The 27,134-nt window shown below is 40.5% G+C and overlaps 1 protein-coding gene across 3 annotated transcripts in view; it reads left to right on the top strand.

The window, feature by feature from the left end:
• The window catches only part of CYLD (CYLD lysine 63 deubiquitinase), a 467,344-nt gene that overhangs the window by 425,002 nt on the left and 15,208 nt on the right, over positions 1 to 27,134 (top strand). For all 3 annotated transcript variants that reach the window (XM_053699515.1, XM_053699514.1, XM_053699513.1), the window contains one exon: positions 22,524 to 22,740. In XM_053699515.1, coding sequence (XP_053555490.1) covers positions 22,524 to 22,740 — 217 coding nt within the window. The remainder of the gene's footprint in view (positions 1 to 22,523; positions 22,741 to 27,134) is intronic.

Genomic DNA, 27,134 nt, shown 5'->3' with positions numbered 1-27,134 from the left:
AAACAAATATGATGTATATTTTTTGATATTCGTTTATCATGTTTTAAACAAAATAGCTAATGCCCCACTCTAGGTTTAGTCCAAAGGTTACCCTAGTTTTCAGTTTAAAGATCCAATATAGTTCTTTTCTATCTAATATTTTATATTTGTTACCGCCCCTAAGTGGCGCTTTAGCTATGTCTATAACCTTGATAGAAAAATTTCCTACTTTTGTTAAATTTACACTGTTTCACACTTTCTTTTAGGACACTGTCCAAACTAACTGGCTGACTTCATGACTTGCTTTTTCTAATTCCAATCGGTTGTAACCGCTGGCCTCCAATCTATTGCACAGCTCCTCAGATTGTTGCATATATACATTATTATCTTTTGTGTTTCTTTGTATTCTAATAAATTGGTCCCTTGGAATAGCTTGTATCAAGTGGTATGGGTGGCAGGAATGGGCATGAACAATAGTATTGCCTGCACTGGGCTTTCTAAAAGTTTTTGAAATTATTCTACTGCCATCAGCGTCACCTTCTAATGTTATATCCAAGAAGTCTATCCTAGAATTACTAAAGCCTTCAACAAAGGGACCATCAAAGATCAAAATAAAATCATCACTGAACCTCTTGTAAAATACTTTATTCCTGACAAAAGGATTACTAAAGACAAATATATACTTCAATTCCCAAAATCCAACAAATAAATTGGCAAAAGAGGGATTTATTTTGCCCCCATTGCTGTGTCACAACATTGTAAATTGTAAACATCATCAAAAATTAAAAATGAGTCAGCAAGAATTCTACAACAGAAAAGATGCACACCTTAGTCTCTGTATTGAAACTAGTGAACTTGTTTAAAAACATTGAACCACAGATATTCCTAATGTATGTGGTAAAGAGGTATATAGTGACACTATATCAATCACTGCCCAGCAGTACCCTTTTTGCCATTTAATTTTTTCAATACACTTCAATAAATGGTATGAATCCCTTAAATAGGTAAAAAGACCCTTTACTAGGGGTGCAAAATGGCATCCATCCATTCTGACAGAGGCTAGAATAAGGAGCCTATGCCAGACACAATTGGCCTGCCAGGAGGGTTGACAGAATATTTGTGAATTCTTGGTACTATATTGGATCTTTAAACTTAAAACTAGGGTACCCTTTGGATTAAACCTAGAGTGGGACGTTAGCTTAAAACATGATAAACTAATTTAAAAAAAATATAAATCATATTTGTATAGTAGGACTATGTGTTACATATTTTGTTTTTAATATTTGTGTACATGACTTTGCAAGTGTTGACAAATGAATAGGCAGGTTGCCCTATAACAGGAAAGAAGTATTGTTTGTATCATTAGTCTATGATTAAGCGCCACTAGGGAGCGCGAAACTCGTCAGACTGTCACATGGCTCCATGTCTGTATTGTGGATTTTAATGGAGATGTCAATAAAAAAATTTTTTTTAAGTGTACACTGATGTGCAGCCATTCCTTTCTTTGAACTTTGGAAGCAGTGAGGTTTCTGCTTAGTTTAGGCTAGCACCCTGCCTGGAAGATACGGACGCAAAGCTGTGCCGTACATGTTGTAACATATTTACATGTATGCTTTGTTATGGTAATGCACTGAATAGAGCAAGTGTTGCCGACTGTAGGTGTTCTAGTGCAGCGGTTAGGAGTTCTCACCTACACTACTGCCCAGCAGGTGTAATTTATAAACACTCTATTACTTCTCTGAAATATCTTGTCTCTGAATTAGGTTTTTCTTTTCATTTTCTATAACTGTTTTTAGGTTTTGTTTCTCCAACATAGGTGTGTCCGGTCCACGGCGTCATCCTTACTTGTGGGATATTCTCTTCCCCAACAGGAAATGGCAAAGAGCCCAGCAAAGCTGGTCACATGATCCCTCCTAGGCTCCGCCTACCCCAGTCATTCTCTTTGCCGTTGTACAGGCAACATCTCCACGGAGATGGCTTAGAGTTTTTTAGTGTTTAACTGTAGTTTTTATTATTCAATCAAGAGTTTGTTATTTTGAAATAGTGCTGGTATGTACTATTTACTCAGAAACAGAAAAGAGATGAAGATTTCTGTTTGTATGAGGAAAATGATTTTAGCAACCGTCACTAAAATCCATGGCTGTTCCACACAGGACTGTTGAGAGCAATTAACTTCAGTTGGGGGAACAGTGAGCAGTCTCTTGCTGCTTGAGGTATGACACATTCTAACAAGACGATGTAATGCTGGAAGCTGTCATTTTCCCTATGGGATCCGGTAAGCCATGTTTATTACGATCGTAAATAAGGGCTTCACAAGGGCTTATTAAGACTGTAGACTTTTTCTGGGCTAAATCGATTCATTATTAACACATATTTAGCCTTGAGGAATCATTTTATTTGGGTATTTTGATATAATAATATCGGCAGGCACTGTTTTAGACACCTTATTCTTTAGGGGCTTTCCCAAAGCATAGGCAGAGCCTCATTTTCGCGCCGGTGTTGCGCACTTGTTTTTGAGAGGCATGGCATGCAGTCGCATGTGAGAGGAGCTCTGATACTTAGAAAAGACTTTCTGAAGGCGTCATTTGGTATCGTATTCCCCTTTGGGCTTGGTTGGGTCTCAGCAAAGCAGATACCAGGGACTGTAAAGGGGTTAAAGTTCAAAACGGCTCCGGTTCCGTTATTGTAAGGGTTAAAGCTTCCAAATTTGGTGTGCAATACTTTTAAGGCTTTAAGACACTGTGGTGAAAATTTGGTGAATTTTGAACAATTCCTTCATGTTTTTTCGCAATTGCAGTAATAAAGTGTGTTCAGTTTAAAATTTAAAGTGACAGTAACGGTTTTATTTTAAAACGTTTTTTGTACTTTGTTATCAAGTTTATGCCTGTTTAACATGTCTGAACTACCAGATAGACTGTGTTCTGAATGTGGGGAAGCCAGAATTCCTATTCATTTAAATAAATGTGATTTATGTGACAATGACAATGATGCCCAAGATGATTCCTCAAGTGAGGGGAGTAAGCATGGTACTGCATCATTCCCTCCTTCGTCTACACGAGTCTTGCCCACTCAGGAGGCCCCTAGTACATCTAGCGCGCCAATACTCCTTACTATGCAACAATTAACGGCTGTAATGGATAATTCTGTCAAAAACATTTTAGCCAAAATGAACACTTATCAGCGTAAGCGCGACTGCTCTGTTTTAGATACTGAAGAGCATGACGACGCTGATAATAATGTTTCTGAAGGGCCCCTAACCCAGTCTGATGGGGCCAGGGAGGTTTTGTCTGAGGGAGAAATTACTGATTCAGGGAACATTTCTCAACATGCTGAACCTGATGTGATTACATTTAAATTTAAGTTGGAACATCTCCGCATTCTGCTTAAGGAGGTATTATCCACTCTGGATGATTGTGACAAGTTGGTCATCCCAGAGAAACTATGTAAAATGGACAAGTTCCTAGAGGTGCCGGGGCTCCCAGAAGCTTTTCCTATACCCAAGCGGGTGGCGGACATTGTTAATAAAGAATGGGAAAGGCCCGGTATTCCTTTCGTCCCTCCCCCCATATTTAAAAAATTGTTTCCTATGGTCGACCCCAGAAAGGACTTATGGCAGACAGTCCCCAAGGTCGAGGGAGCGGTTTCCACTTTAAACAAACGCACCACTATACCCATAGAGGATAGTTGTGCTTTCAAAGATCCTATGGATAAAAAATTAGAAGGTTTGCTTAAAAAGATGTTTGTTCAGCAGGGTTACCTTCTACAACCAATTTCATGCGTTGTCCCTGTCGCTACAGCCGCATGTTTCTGGTTCGATGAGCTGATAAAGGCGGTCGATAGTGATTCTCCTCCTTATGAGGAGATTATGGACAGAATCAATGCTCTCAAATTGGCTAATTCTTTTACCCTAGACGCCACTTTGCAATTGGCTAGGTTAGCGGCTAAGAATTCTGGGTTTGCTATTGTGGCGCGCAGAGCGCTTTGGTTGAAATCTTGGTCGGCTGATGCGTCTTCCAAGAACAAGCTACTTAACATTCCTTTCAAGGGGAAAACGCTGTTTGGCCCTGACTTGAAAGAGATTATCTCTGATATCACTGGGGGTAAGGGCCACGCCCTTCCTCAGGATCGGCCTTTCAAGGCAAAAAATAAACCTAATTTTCGTCCCTTTCGTAGAAACGGACCAGCCCAAAGTGCTACGTCCTCTAAGCAAGAGGGTAATACTTCTCAAGCCAAGCCAGCTTGGAGACCAATGCAAGGCTGGAACAAGGGAAAGCAGGCCAAGAAACCTGCCACTGCTACCAAGACAGCATGAAATGTTGGCCCCCGATCCGGGACCGGATCTGGTGGGGGGCAGACTCTCTCTCTTCGCTCAGGCTTGGGCAAGAGATGTTCTGGATCCTTGGGCGCTAGAAATAGTCTCCCAAGGTTATCTTCTGGAATTCAAGGGGCTTCCCCCAAGGGGGAGGTTCCACAGGTCTCAGTTGTCTTCAGACCACATAAAAAGACAGGCATTCTTACATTGTGTAGAAGACCTGTTAAAAATGGGAGTGATTCATCCTGTTCCATTAAGAGAACAAGGGATGGGGTTCTACTCCAATCTGTTCATAGTTCCCAAAAAAGAGGGAACGTTCAGACCAATCTTAGATCTCAAGATCTTAAACAAGTTTCTCAAGGTTCCATCGTTCAAGATGGAAACCATTCGAACTATTCTTCCTTCCATCCAGGAAGGTCAATTCATGACCACGGTGGATTTAAAGGATGCGTATCTACATATTCCTATCCACAAGGAACATCATCGGTTCCTAAGGTTCGCATTCCTGGACAAGCATTACCAGTTCGTGGCGCTTCCTTTCGGATTAGCCACTGCTCCAAGGATTTTCACAAAGGTACTAGGGTCCCTTCTAGCTGTGCTAAGACCAAGGGGCATTGCTGTAGTACCTTATTTGGACGACATTCTGATTCAAGCGTCGTCCCTTCCTCAAGCAAAGGCTCACACGGACATAGTCCTGGCCTTTCTCAGATCTCACGGATGGAAAGTGAACGTGGAAAAGAGTTCTCTATCTCCGTCAACAAGGGTTCCCTTCTTGGGAACGATAATAGACTCCTTAGAAATGAGGATATTTCTGACAGAGGCCAGAAAAACAAAGCTTCTAGACTCTTGTCGGATACTTCATTCCGTTCCTCTTCCTTCCATAGCTCAGTGCATGGAAGTGATCGGGTTGATGGTAGCGGCAATGGACATAGTTCCTTTTGCGCGCATTCATCTAAGACCATTACAACTGTGCATGCTCAGTCAGTGGAATGGGGATTATACAGACTTGTCTCCGAAGATACAAGTAAATCAGAGGACCAGAGACTCACTCCGTTGGTGGCTGTCCCTGGACAACCTGTCACAAGGGATGACATTCCGCAGACCAGAGTGGGTCATTGTCACGACCGACGCCAGTCTGATGGGCTGGGGCGCGGTCTGGGGATCCCTGAAAGCTCAGGGTCTTTGGTCTCGGGAAGAATCTCTTCTACCGATAAATATTCTGGAACTGAGAGCGATATTCAATGCTCTCAAGGCTTGGCCTCAGCTAGCGAGGGCCAAGTTCATACGGTTTCAATCAGACAACATGACAACTGTTGCGTACATCAACCATCAGGGGGGAACAAGGAGTTCCCTAGCGATGGAAGAAGTGACCAAAATCATTCTATGGGCGGAGTCTCACTCCTGCCACCTGTCCGCTATCCACATCCCAGGAGTGGAAAATTGGGAAGCGGATTTTCTGAGTCGTCAGACATTGCATCCGGGGGAGTGGGAACTCCATCCGGAAATCTTTGCCCAAGTCACTCAGCTGTGGGGCATTCCAGACATGGATCTGATGGCCTCTCGTCAGAACTTCAAAGTTCCTTGCTACGGGTCCAGATCCAGGGATCCCAAGGCGGCTCTAGTGGATGCACTAGTAGCACCTTGGACCTTCAAACTAGCTTATGTGTTCCCGCCGTTTCCTCTCATCCCCAGGCTGGTAGCCAGGATCAATCAGGAGAGGGCGTCGGTGATCTTGATAGCTCCTGCGTGGCCACGCAGGACTTGGTATGCAGATCTGGTGAATATGTCATCGGCTCCACCTTGGAAGCTACCTTTGAGACGAGACCTTCTTGTTCAGGGTCCGTTCGAACATCCGAACCTGGTTTCACTCCAGCTGACTGCTGGGAGATTGAACGCTTGATCTTATCGAAGCGAGGGTTCTCAGATTCTGTTATCGATACTCTTGTTCAGGCCAGAAAGCCTGTAACTAGAAAGATTTACCACAAAATTTGGAAAAAATATATCTGTTGGTGTGAATCTAAAGGATTCCCTTGGGACAAGGTTAAGATTCCTAAGATTCTATCCTTCCTTCAAGAAGGATTGGAAAAAGGATTATCTGCAAGTTCCCTGAAGGGACAGATTTCTGCCTTGTCTGTGTTACTTCACAAAAAGCTGGCAGCTGTGCCAGATGTTCAAGCCTTTGTTCAGGCTCTGGTTAGAATTAAGCCTGTTTACAAACCTTTGACTCCTCCTTGGAGTCTCAATTTAGTTCTTTCAGTTCTTCAGGGGGTTCCGTTTGAACCCTTACATTCCGTTGATATTAAGTTATTATCTTGGAAAGTTTTGTTTTTAGTTGCAATTTCTTCTGCTAGAAGAGTTTCAGAATTATCTGCTCTGCAGTGTTCTCCTCCTTATCTGGTGTTCCATGCAGATAAGGTGGTTTTACGTACTAAACCTGGTTTTCTTCCAAAAGTTGTTTCTAACAAAAACATTAACCAGGAGATTATCGTACCTTCTCTGTGTCCGAAACCAGTTTCAAAGAAGGAACGTTTGTTGCACAATTTGGATGTTGTTCGCGCTCTAAAATTCTATTTAGAAGCTACAAAGGATTTTAGACAAACATCTTCCTTGTTTGTTGTTTATTCCGGTAAAAGGAGAGGTCAAAAAGCAACTTCTACCTCTCTCTCTTTTTGGATTAAAAGCATCATCAGATTGGCTTACGAGACTGCCGGACGGCAGCCTCCCGAAAGAATCACAGCTCATTCCACTAGGGCTGTGGCTTCCACATGGGCCTTCAAGAACGAGGCTTCTGTTGATCAGATATGTAGGGCAGCGACTTGGTCTTCACTGCACACTTTTACCAAATTTTACAAGTTTGATACTTTTGCTTCTTCTGAGGCTATTTTTGGGAGAAAGGTTTTGCAAACCGTGGTGCCTTCCATTTAGGTGACCTGATTTGCTCCCTCCCTTCATCCGTGTCCTAAAGCTTTGGTATTGGTTCCCACAAGTAAGGATGACGCCGTGGACCGGACACACCTATGTTGGAGAAAACAGAATTTATGTTTACCTGATAAATTACTTTCTCCAACGGTGTGTCCGGTCCACGGCCCGCCCTGGTTTTTTTAATCAGGTCTGATAATTTATTTTCTTTAACTACAGTCACCACGGTACCATATGGTTTCTCCTATGCAAATATTCCTCCTTAACGTCGGTCGAATGACTGGGGTAGGCGGAGCCTAGGAGGGATCATGTGACCAGCTTTGCTGGGCTCTTTGCCATTTCCTGTTGGGGAAGAGAATATCCCACAAGTAAGGATGACGCCGTGGACCGGACACACAGTTGGAGAAAGTAATTTATCAGGTAAACATAAATTCTGTTTTTTTGCATATGTTGGAGTGCAATGTCTTATAGAGGGAGGTTTGTTTTAATAATTTGTTCTGTGAGATTCTGAAGGTATTTTTGTGTAGTGATATCGCAAACCTAAAAATTTGCGTTCGCGAACGGCAGACACGAACTTCCGCAACTGTTCGCGAACCGGGCGAACCGCCATTGACTTCAATAGGCAGGCGAACTTTAAAACCAACAGGGACTCTTTCTGGCCACAATAGTGATGGAAAAGTTGTTTCAAGGGGACTAACACCTGGACTGTGGCATGCCGGAGGGGGATCCATGGCAAAACTCCCATGGAAAATTACATAGATAATGCAGAGTCTGGTTTTAAGCCATAAAGGGCATAAATCACCTAACATTGCTAAATTGTTTGGAATAACATGCTTTAAAACATCAGGTATGATGTTGTATCGATCATGTAGGGTTACGCCCGCTTCACAGTGACAGACCAAACTCCCCGTTTAAAGGGACAGTCTACACCAGAATTTTTATTGTTTTAAAATATAGATAATCCCTTTATTACCCATTTCCCAGTTTTGCATAACTAACACATTTATAATAATATACTTTTAACCTCTGTGATTATCTTGTATCTAAGCCTCTGCAAACTGCCCCTTTTTTCAGTTCTTTTGACAGACTTGCAGTCTAGTCAATCAGTGCCTGCTCCCAGATAACTTCTCGTGCACAAGCACAGTGTTATCTATATGAAATACGTGAACTAACACCCTCTAGTGGTGAAAAACTGTTAAAATGCAATCTGAAAGAGGTGTGCTTCAAGGTCTAAGAAATTAGCATATGAACCTCCTAGGTTAAGCTTTCAACTAAGAATACCAAGAGAACAAAAAGGTGACAACAAGCCCCCGAAAGGTGACAACAAGCCCCCTGGGACGCCTGCTGTGTTTGGTCTTCCACCTCCTCAAAGCCACCTTCCTCCTCTGACTCCTCTTCTTCAGACTCCTCTCTTCGTTGCCTCTCTCTGCGTTATTATAAGGTGTGTTAAGTAGTACTATTCCTATCAGTGTAATCCCTGTTACGTCCCTTTCAGGGGACGTGTATATGGCATGGATTTTAGGAACCGGGAGATGGAAAAAGATGCTTGGTCGGTCCTCCTACTTCAAATTTGGGGCACTGCGCGTGCAATCTACTGTGCCACCAGATATGAGTGGTGTGTTAAGTAGTACTATTCTGATCAGTTTAATCCCTGTTACGTCCCCTATCAGAGGACATGTATATGGCATGGATATGTATATGGCATGGCCGAAACACAAGTGGCTGTCAGATAAGTCCGGCCACGAGATAGATAGATAGATTTGATAGATAGATAGATAGATAGATAGATAGATAGATAGATAGATAGATAGATTAGATAGATAGATCAATAGATGCAATAGATACATTTGATAGATACGATAGATAGATGGATTTGATAGATAAATAGATAGATTTGATAGATAGATAATTTCCCAGACAGAGAATTACAAGACATGCGCTCTGCGACCCATGGTAAGGTTCCCAGAAGCAGTTGCGGCGCCCGAGGCTCTGATTAGAACAGAGCACTCTGGAACGTATCTGCCCTCGGCCGAAATCGGAACATTCTTTAGCTTTCTGTCTGTCGGCCAAATGTCCGTCTGCCAAATGTCCTGCATTTTGTCAGAGCACCACGTGCAATCGACTGTGCCACCAGATATGAGTGGTGTGTTAAGTAGTACTATTCTGATCAGTTTAATCCCTATTACGTCCCCTATCAGGGGACGTGTATATGGCATGGATATGTATATGGCATGGCCGAAACACAAGTGGCTGTCAGATAACAGTCAGGCCACGTGATAGATAGATTTGATAGATAGATAGATAGATAGATACATAGATTAGATAGATGCAATAGATGCATTTGATAGATACGATAGATAGATTTGATAGATAAATAGATAGATTTGATAGATAGCTAGATAATTTCCCAGACAGAGAATTACAAGACGTGCGGTCTGGGACCCATGTTAAGGTTCCCAGAGGCAGTTACAGCGCCCGGGGACATGTATATGGCATGGATTTTAGGAACCGGGAGATGGAAAAAGATACTTGGTCGGTCCTCCTGCTTCAAATTTGGGGCACTGCGCGTGCAATCTACTGTGCCACTAAATATGAGTGGTGTGTTAAGTAGTACTATTCGGATCAATTTAATCCCTGTTACGTCCCCTATCAGGGGACGTGTATATGGCATGGATATGTATATGGCATGGCCGAAACACAAGTGGCTGTCAGATAACAGTCAGGCCACGTGATAGATAGATTTGATAGATAGATAGATAGATAGATAGATACATAGATTAGATAGATGCAATAGATGCATTTGATAGATACGATAGATAGATTTGATAGATAAATAGATAGATTTGATAGATAGCTAGATAATTTCCCAGACAGAGAATTACAAGACGTGCGGTCTGGGACCCATGTTAAGGTTCCCAGAGGCAGTTGCAGCGCCCGGGGACATGTATATGGCATGGATTTTAGGAACCGGGAGATGGAAAAAGATACTTGGTCGGTCCTCCTGCTTCAAATTTGGGGCACTGCGCGTGCAATCTATTGTGCCACCAGATATGAGTGGTGTGTTAAGTAGTACTATTCTGATCAGTTTAATCCCTGTTACGTCCCTTATCAGGGGACGTGTATATGGCATGGATATATATATGGCATGGCCGAAACACAAGTGGCTGTCAGATAACAGTCAGGCCACGAGATAGATAGATACATAGATTAGATAGATAGATCAATAGATGCAATAGATACATTTGATAGATACGATAGATAGATAGATTTGATAGATAAATAGATAGATTTGAAAGATATATAATTTCCCAGACAGAGAATTACAAGATGTGCAGTCTGGGACCCATGGTAAGGTTCCCAGAGGCAGTTGCGGCGCCAGGGGACGTGTATATGGCATGGATTTTAGGAACCGGGAGATGGAAAAAGATACTTGGTCGGTCCTCCTGCTTCAAATTTGGGGCACTGCGCATGCAATCTACTGTGCCACTAAATATGAGTGGTGTGTTAAGTAGTACTATTCGGATCAATTTAATCCCTGTTACGTCCCCTATCAGGGGACGTGTATATGGCATGGATATGTATATGGCATGGCCGAAACACAAGTGGCTGTCAGATAACAGTCAGGCCACGTGATAGATAGATTTGATAGATAGATAGATAGATAGATAGATACATAGATTAGATAGATGCAATAGATGCATTTGATAGATACGATAGATAGATTTGATAGATAAATAGATAGATTTGATAGATAGATAATTTCCCAGACAGAGAATTACAAGACGTGCGGTCTGGGACCCATGTTAAGGTTCCCAGAGGCAGTTGCAGCGCCCGGGGACATGTATATGGCATGGATTTTAGGAACCGGGAGATGGAAAAAGATACTTGGTCGGTCCTCCTGCTTCAAATTTGGGGCACTGCGCGTGCAATCTATTGTGCCACCAGATATGAGTGGTGTGTTAAGTAGTACTATTCTGATCAGTTTAATCCCTGTTACGTCCCTTATCAGGGGACGTGTATATGGCATGGATATATATATATGGCATGGCCGAAACACAAGTGGCTGTCAGATAACAGTCAGGCCACGAGATAGATAGATACGTAGATTAGATAGATAGATCAATAGATGCAATAGATACATTTGATAGATACGATAGATAGATTTGATAGATAAATAGATAGATTTGAAAGATATATAATTTCCCAGACAGAGAATTACAAGATGTGCAGTCTGGGACCCATGGTAAGGTTCCCAGAGGCAGTTGCGGCGCCAGGGGACGTGTATATGGCATGGATTTTAGGAACCGGGAGATGGAAAAAGATACTTGGTCGGTCCTCCTGCTTCAAATTTGGGGCACTGCGCGTGCAATCTACTGTGCCACTAAATATGAGTGGTGTGTTAAGTAGTACTATTCGGATCAATTTAATCCCTGTTACGTCCCCTATCAGGGGACGTGTATATGGCATGGATTTTAGGAACCGGGAGATAGAAAAAGATGCTTGGTCGGTCCTCCTACTTCAAATTTAGGGCACTGCGCGTGCAATCTACTGTGCCACCAGATATGAGTGGTGTGTTAAGTAGTACTATTCTGATCAGTTTAATCCCTGTTACGTCCCTTATCAGGGGACGTGTATATGGCATGGATATATATATGGCATGGCCGAAACACAAGTGGCTGTCAGATAACAGTCAGGCCACGAGATAGATAGATACATAGATTAGATAGATAGATCAATAGATGCAATAGATACATTTGATAGATACGATAGATAGATAGATTTGATAGATAAATAGATAGATTTGAAAGATATATAATTTCCCAGACAGAGAATTACAAGATGTGCAGTCTGGGACCCATGGTAAGGTTCCCAGAGGCAGTTGCGGCGCCAGGGGACGTGTATATGGCATGGATTTTAGGAACCGGGAGATGGAAAAAGATACTTGGTCGGTCCTCCTGCTTCAAATTTGGGGCACTGCGCGTGCAATCTACTGTGCCACTAAATATGAGTGGTGTGTTAAGTAGTACTATTCGGATCAATTTAATCCCTGTTACGTCTCCTATCAGGGGACGTGTATATGGCATGGATATGTATATGGCATGGCCGAAACACAAGTGGCTGTCAGATAACAGTCAGGCCACGTGATAGATAGATTTGATAGATAGATAGATAGATAGATAGATAGATACATAGATTAGATAGATGCAATAGATGCATTTGATAGATACGATAGATAGATTTGATAGATAAATAGATAGATTTGATAGATAGATAATTTCCCAGACAGAGAATTACAAGACGTGCGGTCTGGGACCCATGTTAAGGTTCCCAGAGGCAGTTGCAGCGCCCGGGGACATGTATATGGCATGGATTTTAGGAACCGGGAGATGGAAAAAGATACTTGGTCGGTCCTCCTGCTTCAAATTTGGGGCACTGCGCGTGCAATCTATTGTGCCACCAGATATGAGTGGTGTGTTAAGTAGTACTATTCTGATCAGTTTAATCCCTGTTACGTCCCTTATCAGGGGACGTGTATATGGCATGGATATATATATGGCATGGCCGAAACACAAGTGGCTGTCAGATAACAGTCAGGCCACGAGATAGATAGATACGTAGATTAGATAGATAGATCAATAGATGCAATAGATACATTTGATAGATACGATAGATAGATAGATTTGATAGATAAATAGATAGATTTGAAAGATATATAATTTCCCAGACAGAGAATTACAAGATGTGCAGTCTGGGACCCATGGTAAGGTTCCCAGAGGCAGTTGCGGCGCCAGGGGACGTGTATATGGCATGGATTTTAGGAACCGGGAGATGGAAAAAGATACTTGGTCGGTCCTCCTGCTTCAAATTTGGGGCACTGCGCGTGCAATCTACTGTGCCACTAAATATGAGTGGTGTGTTAAGTAGTACTATTCGGATCAATTTAACCCCTGTTACGTCCCCTATCAGGGGACGTGTATATGGCATGGATTTTAGGAACCGGGAGATAGAAAAAGATGCTTGGTCGGTCCTCCTACTTCAAATTTAGGGCACTGCGCGTGCAATCTACTGTGCCACCAGATATGAGTGGTGTGGTTTTTGAAGACACATTGCAGCACCAGAGGCCAGAAAAAGTTGGCATGTACACATGCCTGAAAAATTAGGTATTGTTGCAGCCGCTGCTGTAGCAGCGGCCAGAAAAATTGAGGTTTGTTTCCCAGGCAGAAAGTGCCCTAAAACATTGCGGCTTGAACCCTAGTTGGTGGAGGATAAGTCACGCAAGTCATCCGGCATTCGAAGATAAAATACAGCAGCGTGTGGACCATTTTTAGCCCAAGGCAGCTCATGTCATCAGGCCTTTTTTATTTTAATTTATCGCCCAATGTCAGTCACTTCGGGATCCATCCCTCATTCATCTTAATAATGGTGAGGTAATCTAGACTTTTTTGACCTAGGCGACTTCTCTTCTCAGTGACAATACCTCCTGCTGCACTGAAGGTCCTTTCTGACAGGACACTTGAAGCGGGGCAGGCCAGAAGGTCTATCGCAAATTGGGATAGCTCAGGCCACAGGTCAAGCCTGCACATCCAGTAGTCAAGGGGTTCATTGCTCCTCAGAGTGTCGAGATCTGTAGTTAAGGCGAGGTAGTCTGCTACCTGTCGGTCGAGTCATTCTCTGAGGGTGGACCCCGCATGTCCTCCATCAACAACACGTCTGTAAAGCGTCCTGTCCTTGCTGGCGTGGTCGTGGGATTCGGAGGATTACTTTCACCTCTTCCCCTGTTAGATTCCCGTTGTGCTGTGACATCACCCTTATACGCTGTGTAAAGCATACTTTTTAATTTATTTTGGAACTGCTGCATCCTTTCCGACTTGCGGTAATTCTGTAAAATTTCAGGCACTTAATGCTTATACCGGGGGTCTAGTAGCGTGGACACCCAGTACAGGTCGTCCTCCTTCAGCTTTTTTATACGAGGGTCCCTCAACAGGCACGAGAGCATGAAAGACCCCATTTGCACAAGGTTGGATGCCGAGCTACTCATGTCCCATTCCTCGTCCTCAGTGATGTCACTGAAGGTATCTTCTTCCCCCCAGCCACGTACAACACCACAGGTACCAGATAGGTGACAACGAGCACCCTGGGATGCCTGTTGTGGTTGGTCTTCCTCCTCCTCCTCAAAGCCACATTCCTCCTCTGACTCCTCTTCCTCACAATCCTCTTCCAGTGTTGCCGCTGGTCCAGCAAGCGATGCTGATAAGGCTGTTTCTGGTGGTGATGGTGATCACAACTCTTCCTCTTCACGCTCATCTACGGCCTGATCCAGCACTCTTCGCAGGGCACGCTCCAGGAAGAAAACAAATCGTATGATGTCGCTGATGTTGCCTTCGGTGCGACTGACTAGGTTTGTCACCTCCTCAAAAGGACGCATGAGCCTACAGGCATTGCGCATGAGCGTCCAGTAACGTGGCAAAAAAATTACCAGCTCCGCAGAGGCTGTTCTAGCACCCTGGTCATACAAATACTCGTTAACGGCTTTTTCTTGTTGAAGCAGGTGGTCGAACATTAGGAGTGTTGAATTCCAACGTGTCGGGCTGTCGCAAATCAAGCGCCTCACTGGCATGTTGTTTCGCCGCTGGATATCTGAAAAGTGCGCCATGGCCGTGTAGGAACGCCTGAAATGACCACACACCTTCCTGGCCTGCTTCAGGACGTCCTGTAAGCCTGGGTACTTATGCGCAAAGCACACATATGCCATGCACGGCACATGTGTCAACTTGCCCAATTTCAATGCCGCCACCAAATTACTTCCGTTGTCAGAAACCACTTTGCCGATCTCCAGTTGGTGCGGAGTCAGCCACTGATCCACTTGTGCGTTCAGGGCGGACAGGAGTGCTGGTCCGGTGTGACTCTCTGCTTTCAGGCAAGTCAACCCCAAGACGGCGTGACCCTGCCGTACCCGTGATGTGGAATAGTACCTGGGGAGCTGGGGGGTGCTGTTGATGTGGAGCAAGACGCAGCAGCAGAAGAGGACTCAGCCGAGGAGGTTATGGAAGAGGATGGAGTAGGAGGAGTAGAGGAGGTGGCAGCAGGCCTGCCTGCAAGTCGTGGTGGTGTCACCAACTCCTCTGCAGAGCCACGCATTCCATGCTTGTCAGCCGTCAGCAGGTTTACCCAATGCGCAGTGTAGGTGATATACCTGCCCTGACCATGCTTTGCAGACCAGCTATCAGTGGTCAGATGGACCCTTGCCCCAACACTGTGTGCCAGACATGCCATTACTTCCTTTCGCACAATCGAGTACAGGTTGGGAATTGCCTTTTGTGAAAAGAAATTTTGGCCGGGTACCTTCCACTGCGGTGTCCCAATAGCTACAAATTTTTGGAACGCCTCAGACTCCACCAGCAGACTGATGTTTCACAGTCAAAAAATTTACACTACTGTTACAACAGATATGAGTGGTGGCACTTGGCAAGTGTGCCTGGCACACACGCTGGCAGGCAACTGCAATTAGATTACACAAGCAGACTGATGTTTTACAGTCAAAAAAGTTTTTTGTTTTTTTTTTAAATTTACATTACTGTTACACCAGATATGAGTGGTGGCACTGGGCAAGTGGGCACAGTATACGCTTTGAGCCTGGCACACACGCTGGCAGGCAACTGCAATTAGATTACACAAGCAGACTGATGTTTCACATTCAAAAAAGTTTTTTTTTTTTTTACATTTACACTACTGTTTCACCAGATATGAGTGGTTGCACTGGGCAAGTGGGCCTGGCACACATGCAGGCAGGCAACTGCAATTAGATTACACTAGCAGACTGATGTTTCACATTCAAAAAAGTTTTTTTTTTTTTAAATTTACACTACTGTTACAGCAGATATGAGTGGTGGCACTGGGCAAGTGGGCATGGCAGGCAGTCAACTGCAATTAGATTACACAGAAGAAAAATAAACAGACTGATGTTCTAGCCCTAAAAAGTGCTTTTCTTTCATGTAATTAGCAAGAGTCCATGAGCTAGTGACGTATGGGATATACATTCCTACCAGGAGGGGCAAAGTTTCCCAAACCTCAAAATGCCTATAAATACACCCCTCATCACACCCACAAATCAGTTTTACAAACTTTGCCTCCTGTGGAGGTGGTGAAGTAAGTTTGTGCTCAATTCTACGTTGATATGCGCTCTGCAACAGGTTGGAGCCCGGTTTTCCTCTCAGCGTGCAGTGAATGTCAGAGGGATGTGAAGAGAGTATTGCCTATTTGAATTCAATGATCTCCTTCTACGGGGTCTATTTCATAGGTTCTCTGTTATCGGTCGTAGAGATTCATCTCTTACCTCCTTTTTCAGATCGACTATATACTCTTATATATACCATTACCTCTAATGATTCTCGTTTCAGTACTGGTTTGGCTTTCTACTACATGTAGATGAGTGTCCTGGGGTAAGTAAGTCTTATTTTCTGTGACACTCTAAGCTATGGTTGGGCACTTTTTTTATAAAGTTCTAAATATATGTGTTTAAACATTTATTTGCCTTGATTCAGGATGTTCAACGTTCCTATATTTGGGATAATGCATATGAATAAATCATTTTTTCTTACCTTAAAAATTTGACTTTTTTCTTGTGGGCTGTTAGGCTCGGGGGGGCTGACAATGCTTCATTTTATTGCGTCATTCTTGGCGCAAAATTTTTTTTGTCATACATGTCGCCGGAAGTTGCGTCATTTTTTTGACGTTTTTTGCTCCAAAAATGTTGGCGTTACCGGATGTGGCCAAAAGCATTTAGGCGCCAAATAATGTGGGCGGCTTTTTTGGCGCTAAAAAATTTGAGCGTCATTGTTGTCTCCACAATATTTAAGTCTCATTATTTATTGCTTCTGGTTGCTAGAAGCTTGTTCATTGGCATTTTTTTCCCATTCCTGAAACTGTCATTTAAGGAATTTGATCTTTTTTGCTTTATATGTTGTTTTTTCTATTACATATTGCAAGATGTCTCAGATTGACCCTGAATCAGAAGCCACTTCTGGAAAAACGCTTAACTGAGTTTCAGTTCTACCAAAGCTAAGTTAATTTATTTTAAATGTTATAAATGTTTATCTTTAGCTATGGTTTGTAATAAGTTATTATGATATACTTTTACATGCAGAATCCATTAGTGTTTATGCTTTATATATTTCCATTCTTACATCTTATGTACAAGAAATATTTAGAAGATTTTTAAGAAATATTTTTCTGATTCTATTTTAAAGGCTTTGTCTGACTTTGTGCCTTCTAATAAAAATTTTAGGTCTTTTTCACTTCTTTTTTAATTATTGAAGTTTCAAATGACCAACAACATACTGATTTATCCTTCTGATGATGTTTTTTCTCTTTCAGAAATTTTCTTCATCAGATATTGTCACTAACAAATCTACTGTTTTATTATTTTTCTATTATTAAAGTACATTTGTTCTTTGTTGAAAAGGTGTTGATTATTTTGGATATTAAGGTAACTAGTTCTTTAAGACTAGCTGACACTATTTCTGCCTATTTATTTCTTCTGTGTTTTCAGAGGTTTTCTTTCCAATTCCCCATTCTAGGGAATGGAATAGGCTGAGAATTTTCTTTTATTCCTTCTTCAAAGGTTTTAAACTATATTGTTTGCCAGCAGTTAAATTCAATTTAGAGGGTTCTCCAATTTATTGGGGCTATCTCTACTTCTACTAATTATGCTATTGTTTCTATAGCAAAATAGTATTTATTTTCCTTTAGATAGTTGTATCTTATTTATGGAAAATTATTTCGTTTCAGGTACTTTTCTTGGTCCTGTGATTTATTTGGATATTGCAATTGCTTCATTTTTTCTGTTTACTTTAAGATCAAGTATCAGATTATAATTTATTTTAGCATTGTTAAGGGACAACACTTACTAGACTAGGTGCTGTTGCATTTGTCTTGTTGTTTTGCATTTATTGATTATGCAAGTCCACTGTATTGACTGGTCCTTTAAACTGGACTATCTTGCTAATAATTTCATTTGTGTCTTCATTTTATTGAATATTTTCGCAAATGAGGGTTAATCTATGTCTTTAGCTATTTTAGCTAGAAGAATTTTGTGATTTTTTAAAAAAAAAATAAAAAAAAAATCCATATTTCTTTTGTTCTAAGATAATCAATTATTTGTTTTATAATTGGATTCAATTCTTAACTGTTACTCTGGGCTTCAAGATTGAGTTCTAAAACTAAAACTTTCAGCTTATACTAGTTTGGTTGTTCTTATTAAGGAACAAATTCCTGAGTTCTTTCCCAAGTAACATGTTTTTAATTGGGGTTCGAAATCAGCTCCCTAATATTGCGATGTACGTGCCGTATTCCAGCTTGGCTGGTAAGGGGCAGGTTAAGACTTCTTTGAAATTTATTTGGTTCTATTTTGTCCAAATTTCTTTGATTTTATTCCAGTAAGGCTAACACTTTCTTTAAGTGTGTTTCTCTCCTATATATTTTGGATACTGTTGAAGCATGGCTGGGCACCCATGGGGTTCAAGCGCTGCTCAGACCTGGAATCTTCTGGGGTATTTCTTCCAGTTCCTTTTTTAGGAACCGGGTTTGGAGTTTTATTCAAACTATTTTGCCTTTTTATGGTCATTGATAGCATTATTTGTTTTCCTTAGATACAATAAATGCATATTTTCATTTTTCTGTTTTCATTCAGATTATTTTCTGAGGATGCTGAATCTCATATGATTCGCTTGCTCTTCAGGACATAGTTAGAGGATCTTTTTTTCCAAAGCTCTTGATTCCTCAAACAAGGGTCACCTTTTTTAGGTTTCCAGATAGTTTGTATCACTGTCTTTGTCTCTATCAGACAAGGGATAATTCTATTTGGTTCCGTCTGTCGGTACCTTTAGTCTCTATTATTTCCTTCAGTTGCTATATATGCACAGAAGTTTTAGGTCTTATGGCCACAGCATTGGATTCAATTCCCTTTGCTCATCTTCACTAGTAAGAACCTTTCCAGTCTTTTATGAGTGTTGTTTCTTCTAGAACATGGTTGGAGGATCAATTTACCAAAAAGTTAGTTGATTCCTCAGACAAGGGTAAGGTTTCCTGATAGATTCAGTGTCCTTGACTCTGTCTGACAGACAAGAGATGTCTGAAATTGGTTTCAGCTTGTCGAAACCTTCAGTCTCAATCTCTCCCTTCGGTAGCCTTATGCATGGAAATTCTAGGTCTTATGACTGCTGCATTGGACGCGGTCCCCTTTGCTCGTTTTCACATGCGACTTCTTCAGCTCTGTATGCTGAACCAGTGGTGCAGGGATTATACAAATATATCTTAATTAATATCTTTGAAACCGATTGTACGACACTCTCTGACGTGGTGGAAGACCACCATCGTTTAGTTCAGGGGGCTTCTTTTTGTTCTTCCAACCTGGACTGTGATTTCAACAGATGCAAGTCTGACAGGTTGGAGAGCTGTTTGGGGGTCTCTGACAGCACAAGGGGTTTGGGAATCTCAGGAGGTGAGATTACCCATCAATATTTTGGAACTCCGTGCAATTTTCAGAGCTCTTCAGTCATGGCCTCTTCTAAAGAGAGAGTCGTTCATTTGTTTTCAGACTGACAATGTCACAACTGTGGCATATGTCAATCATCAAGGAGGGACTCACAGTCCTCTGGCTATGAAAGAAGTATCTCGAATTCTGGTATGGGCGGAATCCAGCTCCTGTCTAATTTCTGCGGTTCATATCCCAGGTATAGACAATAGGGAAGCGGATTATCTCAGTCGCCAAACGTTACATCCGGGCGAATGGTCTCTTCACCCAGAGGTATTTCTTCAGATTGTTCAAATGTGGGGACTTCCAGAAATAGATCTGATGGCTTCTCATCTAAACAAGAAGCTTCCCAGGTATCTGTCTAGATCCAGGGATCCTCAGGTGGAGGCAGTGGATGCATTGTTACTTCCTTGGAAGTATCATCCTGCCTATATCTTTCCGCCTCTAGTTCTTCTTCCAAGAGTAATTTCCAAAATTCTAAAGGAGTGCTCGTTTGTTCTGCTGGTGGCTCCAGCATGGCCTCACAAGTTTTGGTATGCAGATCTTGTCCGGATGGCCACTTGCCAACCGTGGACTCTTCCGTTAAGACCAGACCTTCTATCACAATGTCCTTTTTTCCATCAGGATCTCAAATCCTTAAATTTTAAGGTATGGAGATTGAACGCTTGATTCTCTGATTAATACTATGTTACAGGCTCGTAAATCTGTATCTAGGAAGATATATTATCGAGTCTGGAAGATTTACATTTCTTGGTGTTTTTCTTATTTTTCTTGGCATTCTTTTAGAATTCCTAGAATTTTACAGTTTCTTCAGGATGGTTTGGATAAAGGTTTATCTGCAAGTTCCTTGAAAGGACAAATCTCTGCTCTTTCTGTTCTTTTTCACAGAAAGATTGCTAGTCTTCCTGATATTCATTGTCTTGTACAAGCTTTGGTTCGTATAAAACCTGTTATTTAAGTCAATTTCTCCTCCTTGAAGTTTGAATTTGGTTCTGGGGGCTCTTCAAGCTCCTCCGTTTGAACCTATGCATTCGCTGGACATTAAATTACTTTCTTGGAAAATTTTGTTTCTTTTGGCCATCTCTTCTGCTAGAAGAGTTTCTGAATTATCTACTCTTTCTTGTGAGTCTCCTTTTTCTGATTTTTCACAACCTTAGGTAAAAATTAAAAGAAGTTGCGAACTTCTTTTAATTTTTACCTTAGGTTGTGAATTCTAACAACATTAGTAGAGAAATTGTGGTTCCTTCATTGTGTCCTAATCCTAAGAATTCTAAGGAAAGATCGTTGCATTCTTTGGATGTAGTTAGAGCTTTGAAATATTATGTTGAAGCTACTAAAAATTTCCGAAAGACTTCTAGTCTATTTGTTATCTTTTCCGGTTCTAGGAAAGGTCAGAAGGCCTCTGCCATTTCTTTGGCGTCTTGGTTAAAGTATTTGATTCATCATGCGTATGTCGAGTCGGGTAAAACTCCGCCTCAAAGGATTACAGCTCATTCTACTAGGTCAGTTTCTACTTCCTGGGCGTTTAGGAATGAAACTTCGGTTGATCAGATTTGCAAAGCAGCAACTTGGTCTTTGCATACTTTTACTAAATTCTACCATTTTTTATGTGTTTTCTTCTTCTGAAGCAGTTTTTGGTAGAAAAGTACTTCAGGCAGCTGTTTCAGTTTGATTCTTCTGCTTATAATTTCAGTTTTTTTCATTATAAGATTTAAATTTTATTTTGGGTGTGGATTATTTTCAGCGGAATTGGCTGTCTTTATTTTATCCCTCCCTCTCTAGTGACTCTTGCGTGGAAGATCCACATCTTGGGTATTCATTATCCCATACGTCACTAGCTCATGGACTCTTGCTAATTACATGAAAGAAAACATAATTTATGTAAGAACTTACCTGATAAATTAATTTCTTTCATATTAGCAAGATTCCATGAGGCCCACCCTTTTTTGTGGTGGTTATGATTTTTTTGTATAAAGCACAATTATTCCAATTCCTTATTTTTTATGCTTTCACACTTTTGTCTTATCACCCCACTTCTTGGCTATGCCTTAAACTGATTTGTGGGTGTAGTGAGGGGTGTATTTATAGGCATTTTGAGGTTTGGGAAACTTTGCCCCTCCTGGTAGGAATGTATATCCCATACGTCACTAGCTCATGGACTCTTGCTAATATGAAAGAAATGAATTTATCAGGTAAGTTCTTACATAAATTATGTTTTTGGTCCTTCAGGACTGTAGTGGACACTGAATACACTAGCCTAGCTATCAATTTCCCTATTAAATCAGCAGCAGCTACACTGTCCCTACTCTCACTAAGAAAGCAGCTTCCGAATGAATCTAAAATGGCTGCTGTCCAGGAGCTGGGAGGGAGGGTCTGCTGCTGATTGGCTGGAATGTGTCTGCAGACTGTGAGATACAGGGTCAAAGTTTACTCAATGATGACGAATAGGGGGCGGATCGAACATCGCATATGTTCGCCTGCCTTTGCGAACGTGAACAAGCTATGTTCGCCGGGAACTATTCGCCGGCAAACAATTCGACACATCACTATTTTTGTGATGCCGTATCCTTCACAGTGCAATTTATTTTATGTTCTTAGAGATGAACAGTTATGAGTTTGATGTTACTCACAAATGTGATGAGGGATGAGTACAAGTCTATGAATTAACACAATTTTCGAGTTGCAATGTTGCACAAGTTTTTTTTGCACAAGGTATTAGTTTATCTCAAACATGACTGCATTTATATAAAATGGTTAATATGACTTTCTATCTTGGCTTAGGTTCATCTTCATCCCAAGAGGCAGCACCATAAATTTAACCCAGTATCGCTTCCCAAAGAGCTCCCAGATTGGGACTGGAGACATGGCTGTATACCATACCAGAAGATGGACCTTTTTGCTGTCTTATGCATTGAGACCAGCCACTATGTGGCATTTGTAAAATATGGCAGGGATGATTCTGCCTGGGTCTTTTTTGACAGCATGGCGGATCGGGATGGTGAGTATCATTTTTGTAAAATTCAAAAATTCAACTCCAAACATGGATTAGCTATAATGAATTTAATGAATCTGAAATGAAAAACTACAAGCCAATAAAATAAATAAAAAAACTTTTATTGAAAGTAAAACACCAAAATTGGACAGAAAATAACTTAAAAAAACAATATAAATAAAAATCTGTTAAACTATTTCTGTTATAGGACTGAATGAAGAATAATATATTATTGATATTTAATATCAATATACATTCTGCATTCAGTTATATGTAACAGAATCAGATTATTATTATTATTTATTTATTTTTTACCAATTATCCAAATAAATTATAGTCCTAAAAAAATATTATTATATGCAAAACAGTAAGTCAAGTAATGAACTCAAACACCAGCTCTAGGCTAGCATCAAGTTTGAAACATGCTACACAATAATTTTACCGAAAATAACAGGCACAAAAAAAAACGAAAACGAAATAACCGGGAATGCCATTTGTGTCTGAAACGTTTCTGCGGCCGAAATTTCGATGCATCCCTAATATATATTTATATATATATATATATATATATATATATATATATATATATATATATAAATATAGATGAATATATAAAGATAGATATATTTATATATACTTATAGCCTTCTGCTTCACTATACACCGAGAGCAGAACTGATACTTACTCACCTCACCTGCTGCACAAAATATCAGAAACACATACATGTAGTGTATCTATGTATTAAACGCAAAAAGCTAACACTGCTGTGTTTACTTAAGCGTGAAAAAGCAAAGGAATTCCTGGTTTCAGGATTAGCTAAATTTCGATGTCATACCACTCACACTTAAGTTTTTACATCCCTTATTTTATTAAGTAAAAGGTTGTCATTAACATGAACAAAATAACCTTAAACTTTAATATAGGCAGTCTCTTTTTACTGGCCCTAATATCAGATGTAATAACTCAAAATTGAATTCCCCATAAAGACCTAGATTACAAGTGGAGTGCTATTGATAGCACAGGGTGTGCTATCATCATCGCAAATCTGCGCTAAGATGAGCATACAATCTGGTGTTACAAGTCCATGGTAAAACTAAATAACCAGAGAACTTTAAGTGCAACCGTCGTCCATTTAACTTGCCCTATACTTTCAGTGGGTAGAGTGACCACGCTAAACATTGCTCATATTACCAGTTGCAAGTTGTGTTGTAGGGCTAAATTAGGGCCAAATAAGTTAGCTCAACGTGTGTGTATGCATATATGTGTATCTATGTGTATACAGTCATGTGAAAAAGATAGTTCACCTTCTTTAAATTCTGTGGTATCAAGACATAATAAAAAATCATCTGGTCCTTAGCAGGTCTTAAAATTAGGTAAATACAACCTTAGATGAACAACAACAGATGACATATTACACTGTGTCATGATTTATTTTACAAAAATAAAGCCAAAGCAGAGAAGCCATGTGTGAAAAGCTAAGTAGACTCTTACTGCTTCCATGGGAATTAAGAGGCTAAGTAGCAAACAGGTGCTGCTAATCAAATGCCCTTGATTAATTGATCATCAGCAAGTGTGACCACCTGTATAAAAGCTGAAGTTTTAGCAGTTTGCTGGTCTGGAGCATTCAGGTGTGTGTTAAATGAATGCCAAGGAGGAAAGACAACAGCAACGATCTAAGAGAAGCAATTGTTGCTGCCCAACATTCTGAGAAGGGTTATAAGGCCATTTCCAAACAATTTAAAGTCCATAATTCTACAGTGAAAAAGATTAATCACAAGTGGAAAACATTCAAGACAGTTACCAATCTTCCCAGGAGTGGACGTCCCAGCAAATTCACCCCAAGGTTAGACCATGCAATCCTCAGAGAAATTGCAAAAAATTCAAGAGATTCATCTCAGACTCTACAGGCCTCAGTTAGCATGTTAAATGTTAACGTTCATAAGAGGAAAAAGAATGAAAAAGTATGGTTTGTATGGAAGGGTTGCCAGGAGAAAGCCATTACTCCCTAAAAAGAACTTGGCAGCACAGCTTAGGTTTGCAAAGTTGCATCAAAACAAACCACAAGATTTCTGGAACAAGACCAAAGTGGAGATGTTTGTTCTTAAAGCACAGCGCCATGTTTAGTGAAAACAAAACACAGCATATCAGCACAAATACTTCATACCAACTGTCAAGCATGGTGGGGGAGGGATGATGATTTGAGCTTGTTTTGCAGCCACAGGACCTGCTAACCTTGCAGTCATTGAGTCGACCATGAACTCCTCTGTATACCAAAGTATTCTAGAGTCAAATGTGAGGCCATCTGTCCCACAGCTAAATGTTGGCTGAAATTGGTTCATGCAACAGGACAATGATCCCAAGCACACCAGCAAATCTACAACAGAATGCCTGAAAAAGAAAAGAATCAAGGTATTGCAATGGCCCAGTCAAAGTCCAGACCTCAACCTAATTGAAATGCTGTGGCGAGACCTTAATAGAGCTGGCAATAAACGGATGCCTGCAAACCTCAACTCAAAGAACGTAAAGAAGAGTAGGCCAAAATTCCTCCACAACAATGTGAGAGACTGATAAAGTCATACAGAAATAGATTACTTCAAGTTATTGCTGCTAAATGTTGTTCTACAAACTATTGAATCATAAGGTGTACTTAGTTTTTTTCACATGGCTTCTACATTTTGACTTTATTTTTGTTAAATCATGCCACGGTGTAATATGTCATCTGTTGTTGTTCATCTGAGATTTTGTGTGTGTGTGTGTATATATATATATATATATATATATTTGTGTGTATGTGTGTTTGTGTGTGTATATATATATATATATATATATATATATATATATATATGTATGTATATATGTATATATATGTATATATATATATGTATATTTGTATATACAGTGTATATATATATATATATATATATGTATATTTGTATATACAGTGTATATATATATGTATATTTGTATATACAGTGTATATATATATGTATATTTGTATATACAGTGTATATATATATGTATATTTGTATATACAGTGTATATATATATATATATATTTGTATATACAGTGTATATATATATATATATATATATATTTGTATATACAGTGTATATATATATATATTTGTATATATGTGTATATATATATATATATATATATATGTGTGTGTGTGTGTATATATACAGTGTATATATATATATATATATATATATATATATATATATATATATATATATATATATATATTCAGGATTTGCTAAATTTATATTTCTTTCATGTAATTAGCAAGAGTCCATGAGCTAGTGACGTATGGGATATACATTCCTACCAGGAGGGGCAAAGTTTCCCAAACCTCAAAATGCCTATAAATACACCCCTCACCACACCCACAATTCAGTTTTTACAAACTTTGCCTCCGATGGAGGTGGTGAAGTAAGTTTGTGCTAGATTCTACGTTGATATGCGCTCCACAGCAAGTTGGAGCCCGGTTTTCCTCTCAGCGTGCAGTGAATGTCAGAGGGATGTGAGGAGAGTATTGCCTATTTGAATGCAGTGATCTCCTTCTACGGGGTCTATTTCATAGGTTCTCTGTTATCGGTCGTAGAGATTCATCTCTTACCTCCCTTTTCAGATCGACGATATACTCTTATATATACCATTACCTCTGCTGATTCTCGTTTCAGTACTGGTTTGGCTTTCTACAAACATGTAGATGAGTGTCCTGGGGTAAGTAAATCTTATTTTCTGTGACACTCTAAGCTATGGTTGGGCACTTTGTTTATAAAGTTCTAAATATATGTATTCAAACATTTATTTACCTTGACTCAGAATGTTCAACTTTCCTTATTTTTCAGACAGTCAGTTTCATATTTGGGATTATGCATTTGAATTATTCATTTTTCTTACCTTCAAAAATTTGACTCTTTTTTCCCTGTGGGCTGTTAGGCTCGCGGGGGCTGAAAATGCTTCATTTTATTGCGTCATTCTTGGCGCTGACTTTTTTGGCGCAAAAATTATTTTCCGTTTCTGGCGTCATACGTGTCGCCGGAAGTTGCGTCATTTTTTGACGTTATTTTGCGCCAAAAATGTCGGCGTTCCGGATGTGGCGTCATTTTTGGCGCCAAAAGCATTTAGGCGCCAAATAATGTGGGCGTCTTATTTGGCGCTAAAAAATATGGGCGTCGCTTTTGTCTCCACATTATTTAAGTCTCATTTTTCTTTGCTTCTGGTTGCTAGAAGCTTGTTCTTTGGCATTTTTTCCCATTCCTGAAACTGTCATTTAAGGAATTTGATCAATTTTGCTTTATATGTTGTTTTTTCTCTTACATATTGCAAGATGTCTCACGTTGCATCTGAGTCAGAAGATACTACAGGAAAATCGCTGTCTATTGCTGGATCT

The sequence above is a fragment of the Bombina bombina genome, chromosome 1 (assembly GCF_027579735.1).
Source record: "Bombina bombina isolate aBomBom1 chromosome 1, aBomBom1.pri, whole genome shotgun sequence".
Taxonomy (NCBI): domain Eukaryota; kingdom Metazoa; phylum Chordata; class Amphibia; order Anura; family Bombinatoridae; genus Bombina; species Bombina bombina.
This window is presented reverse-complemented; position numbering and strand designations above follow the sequence as displayed.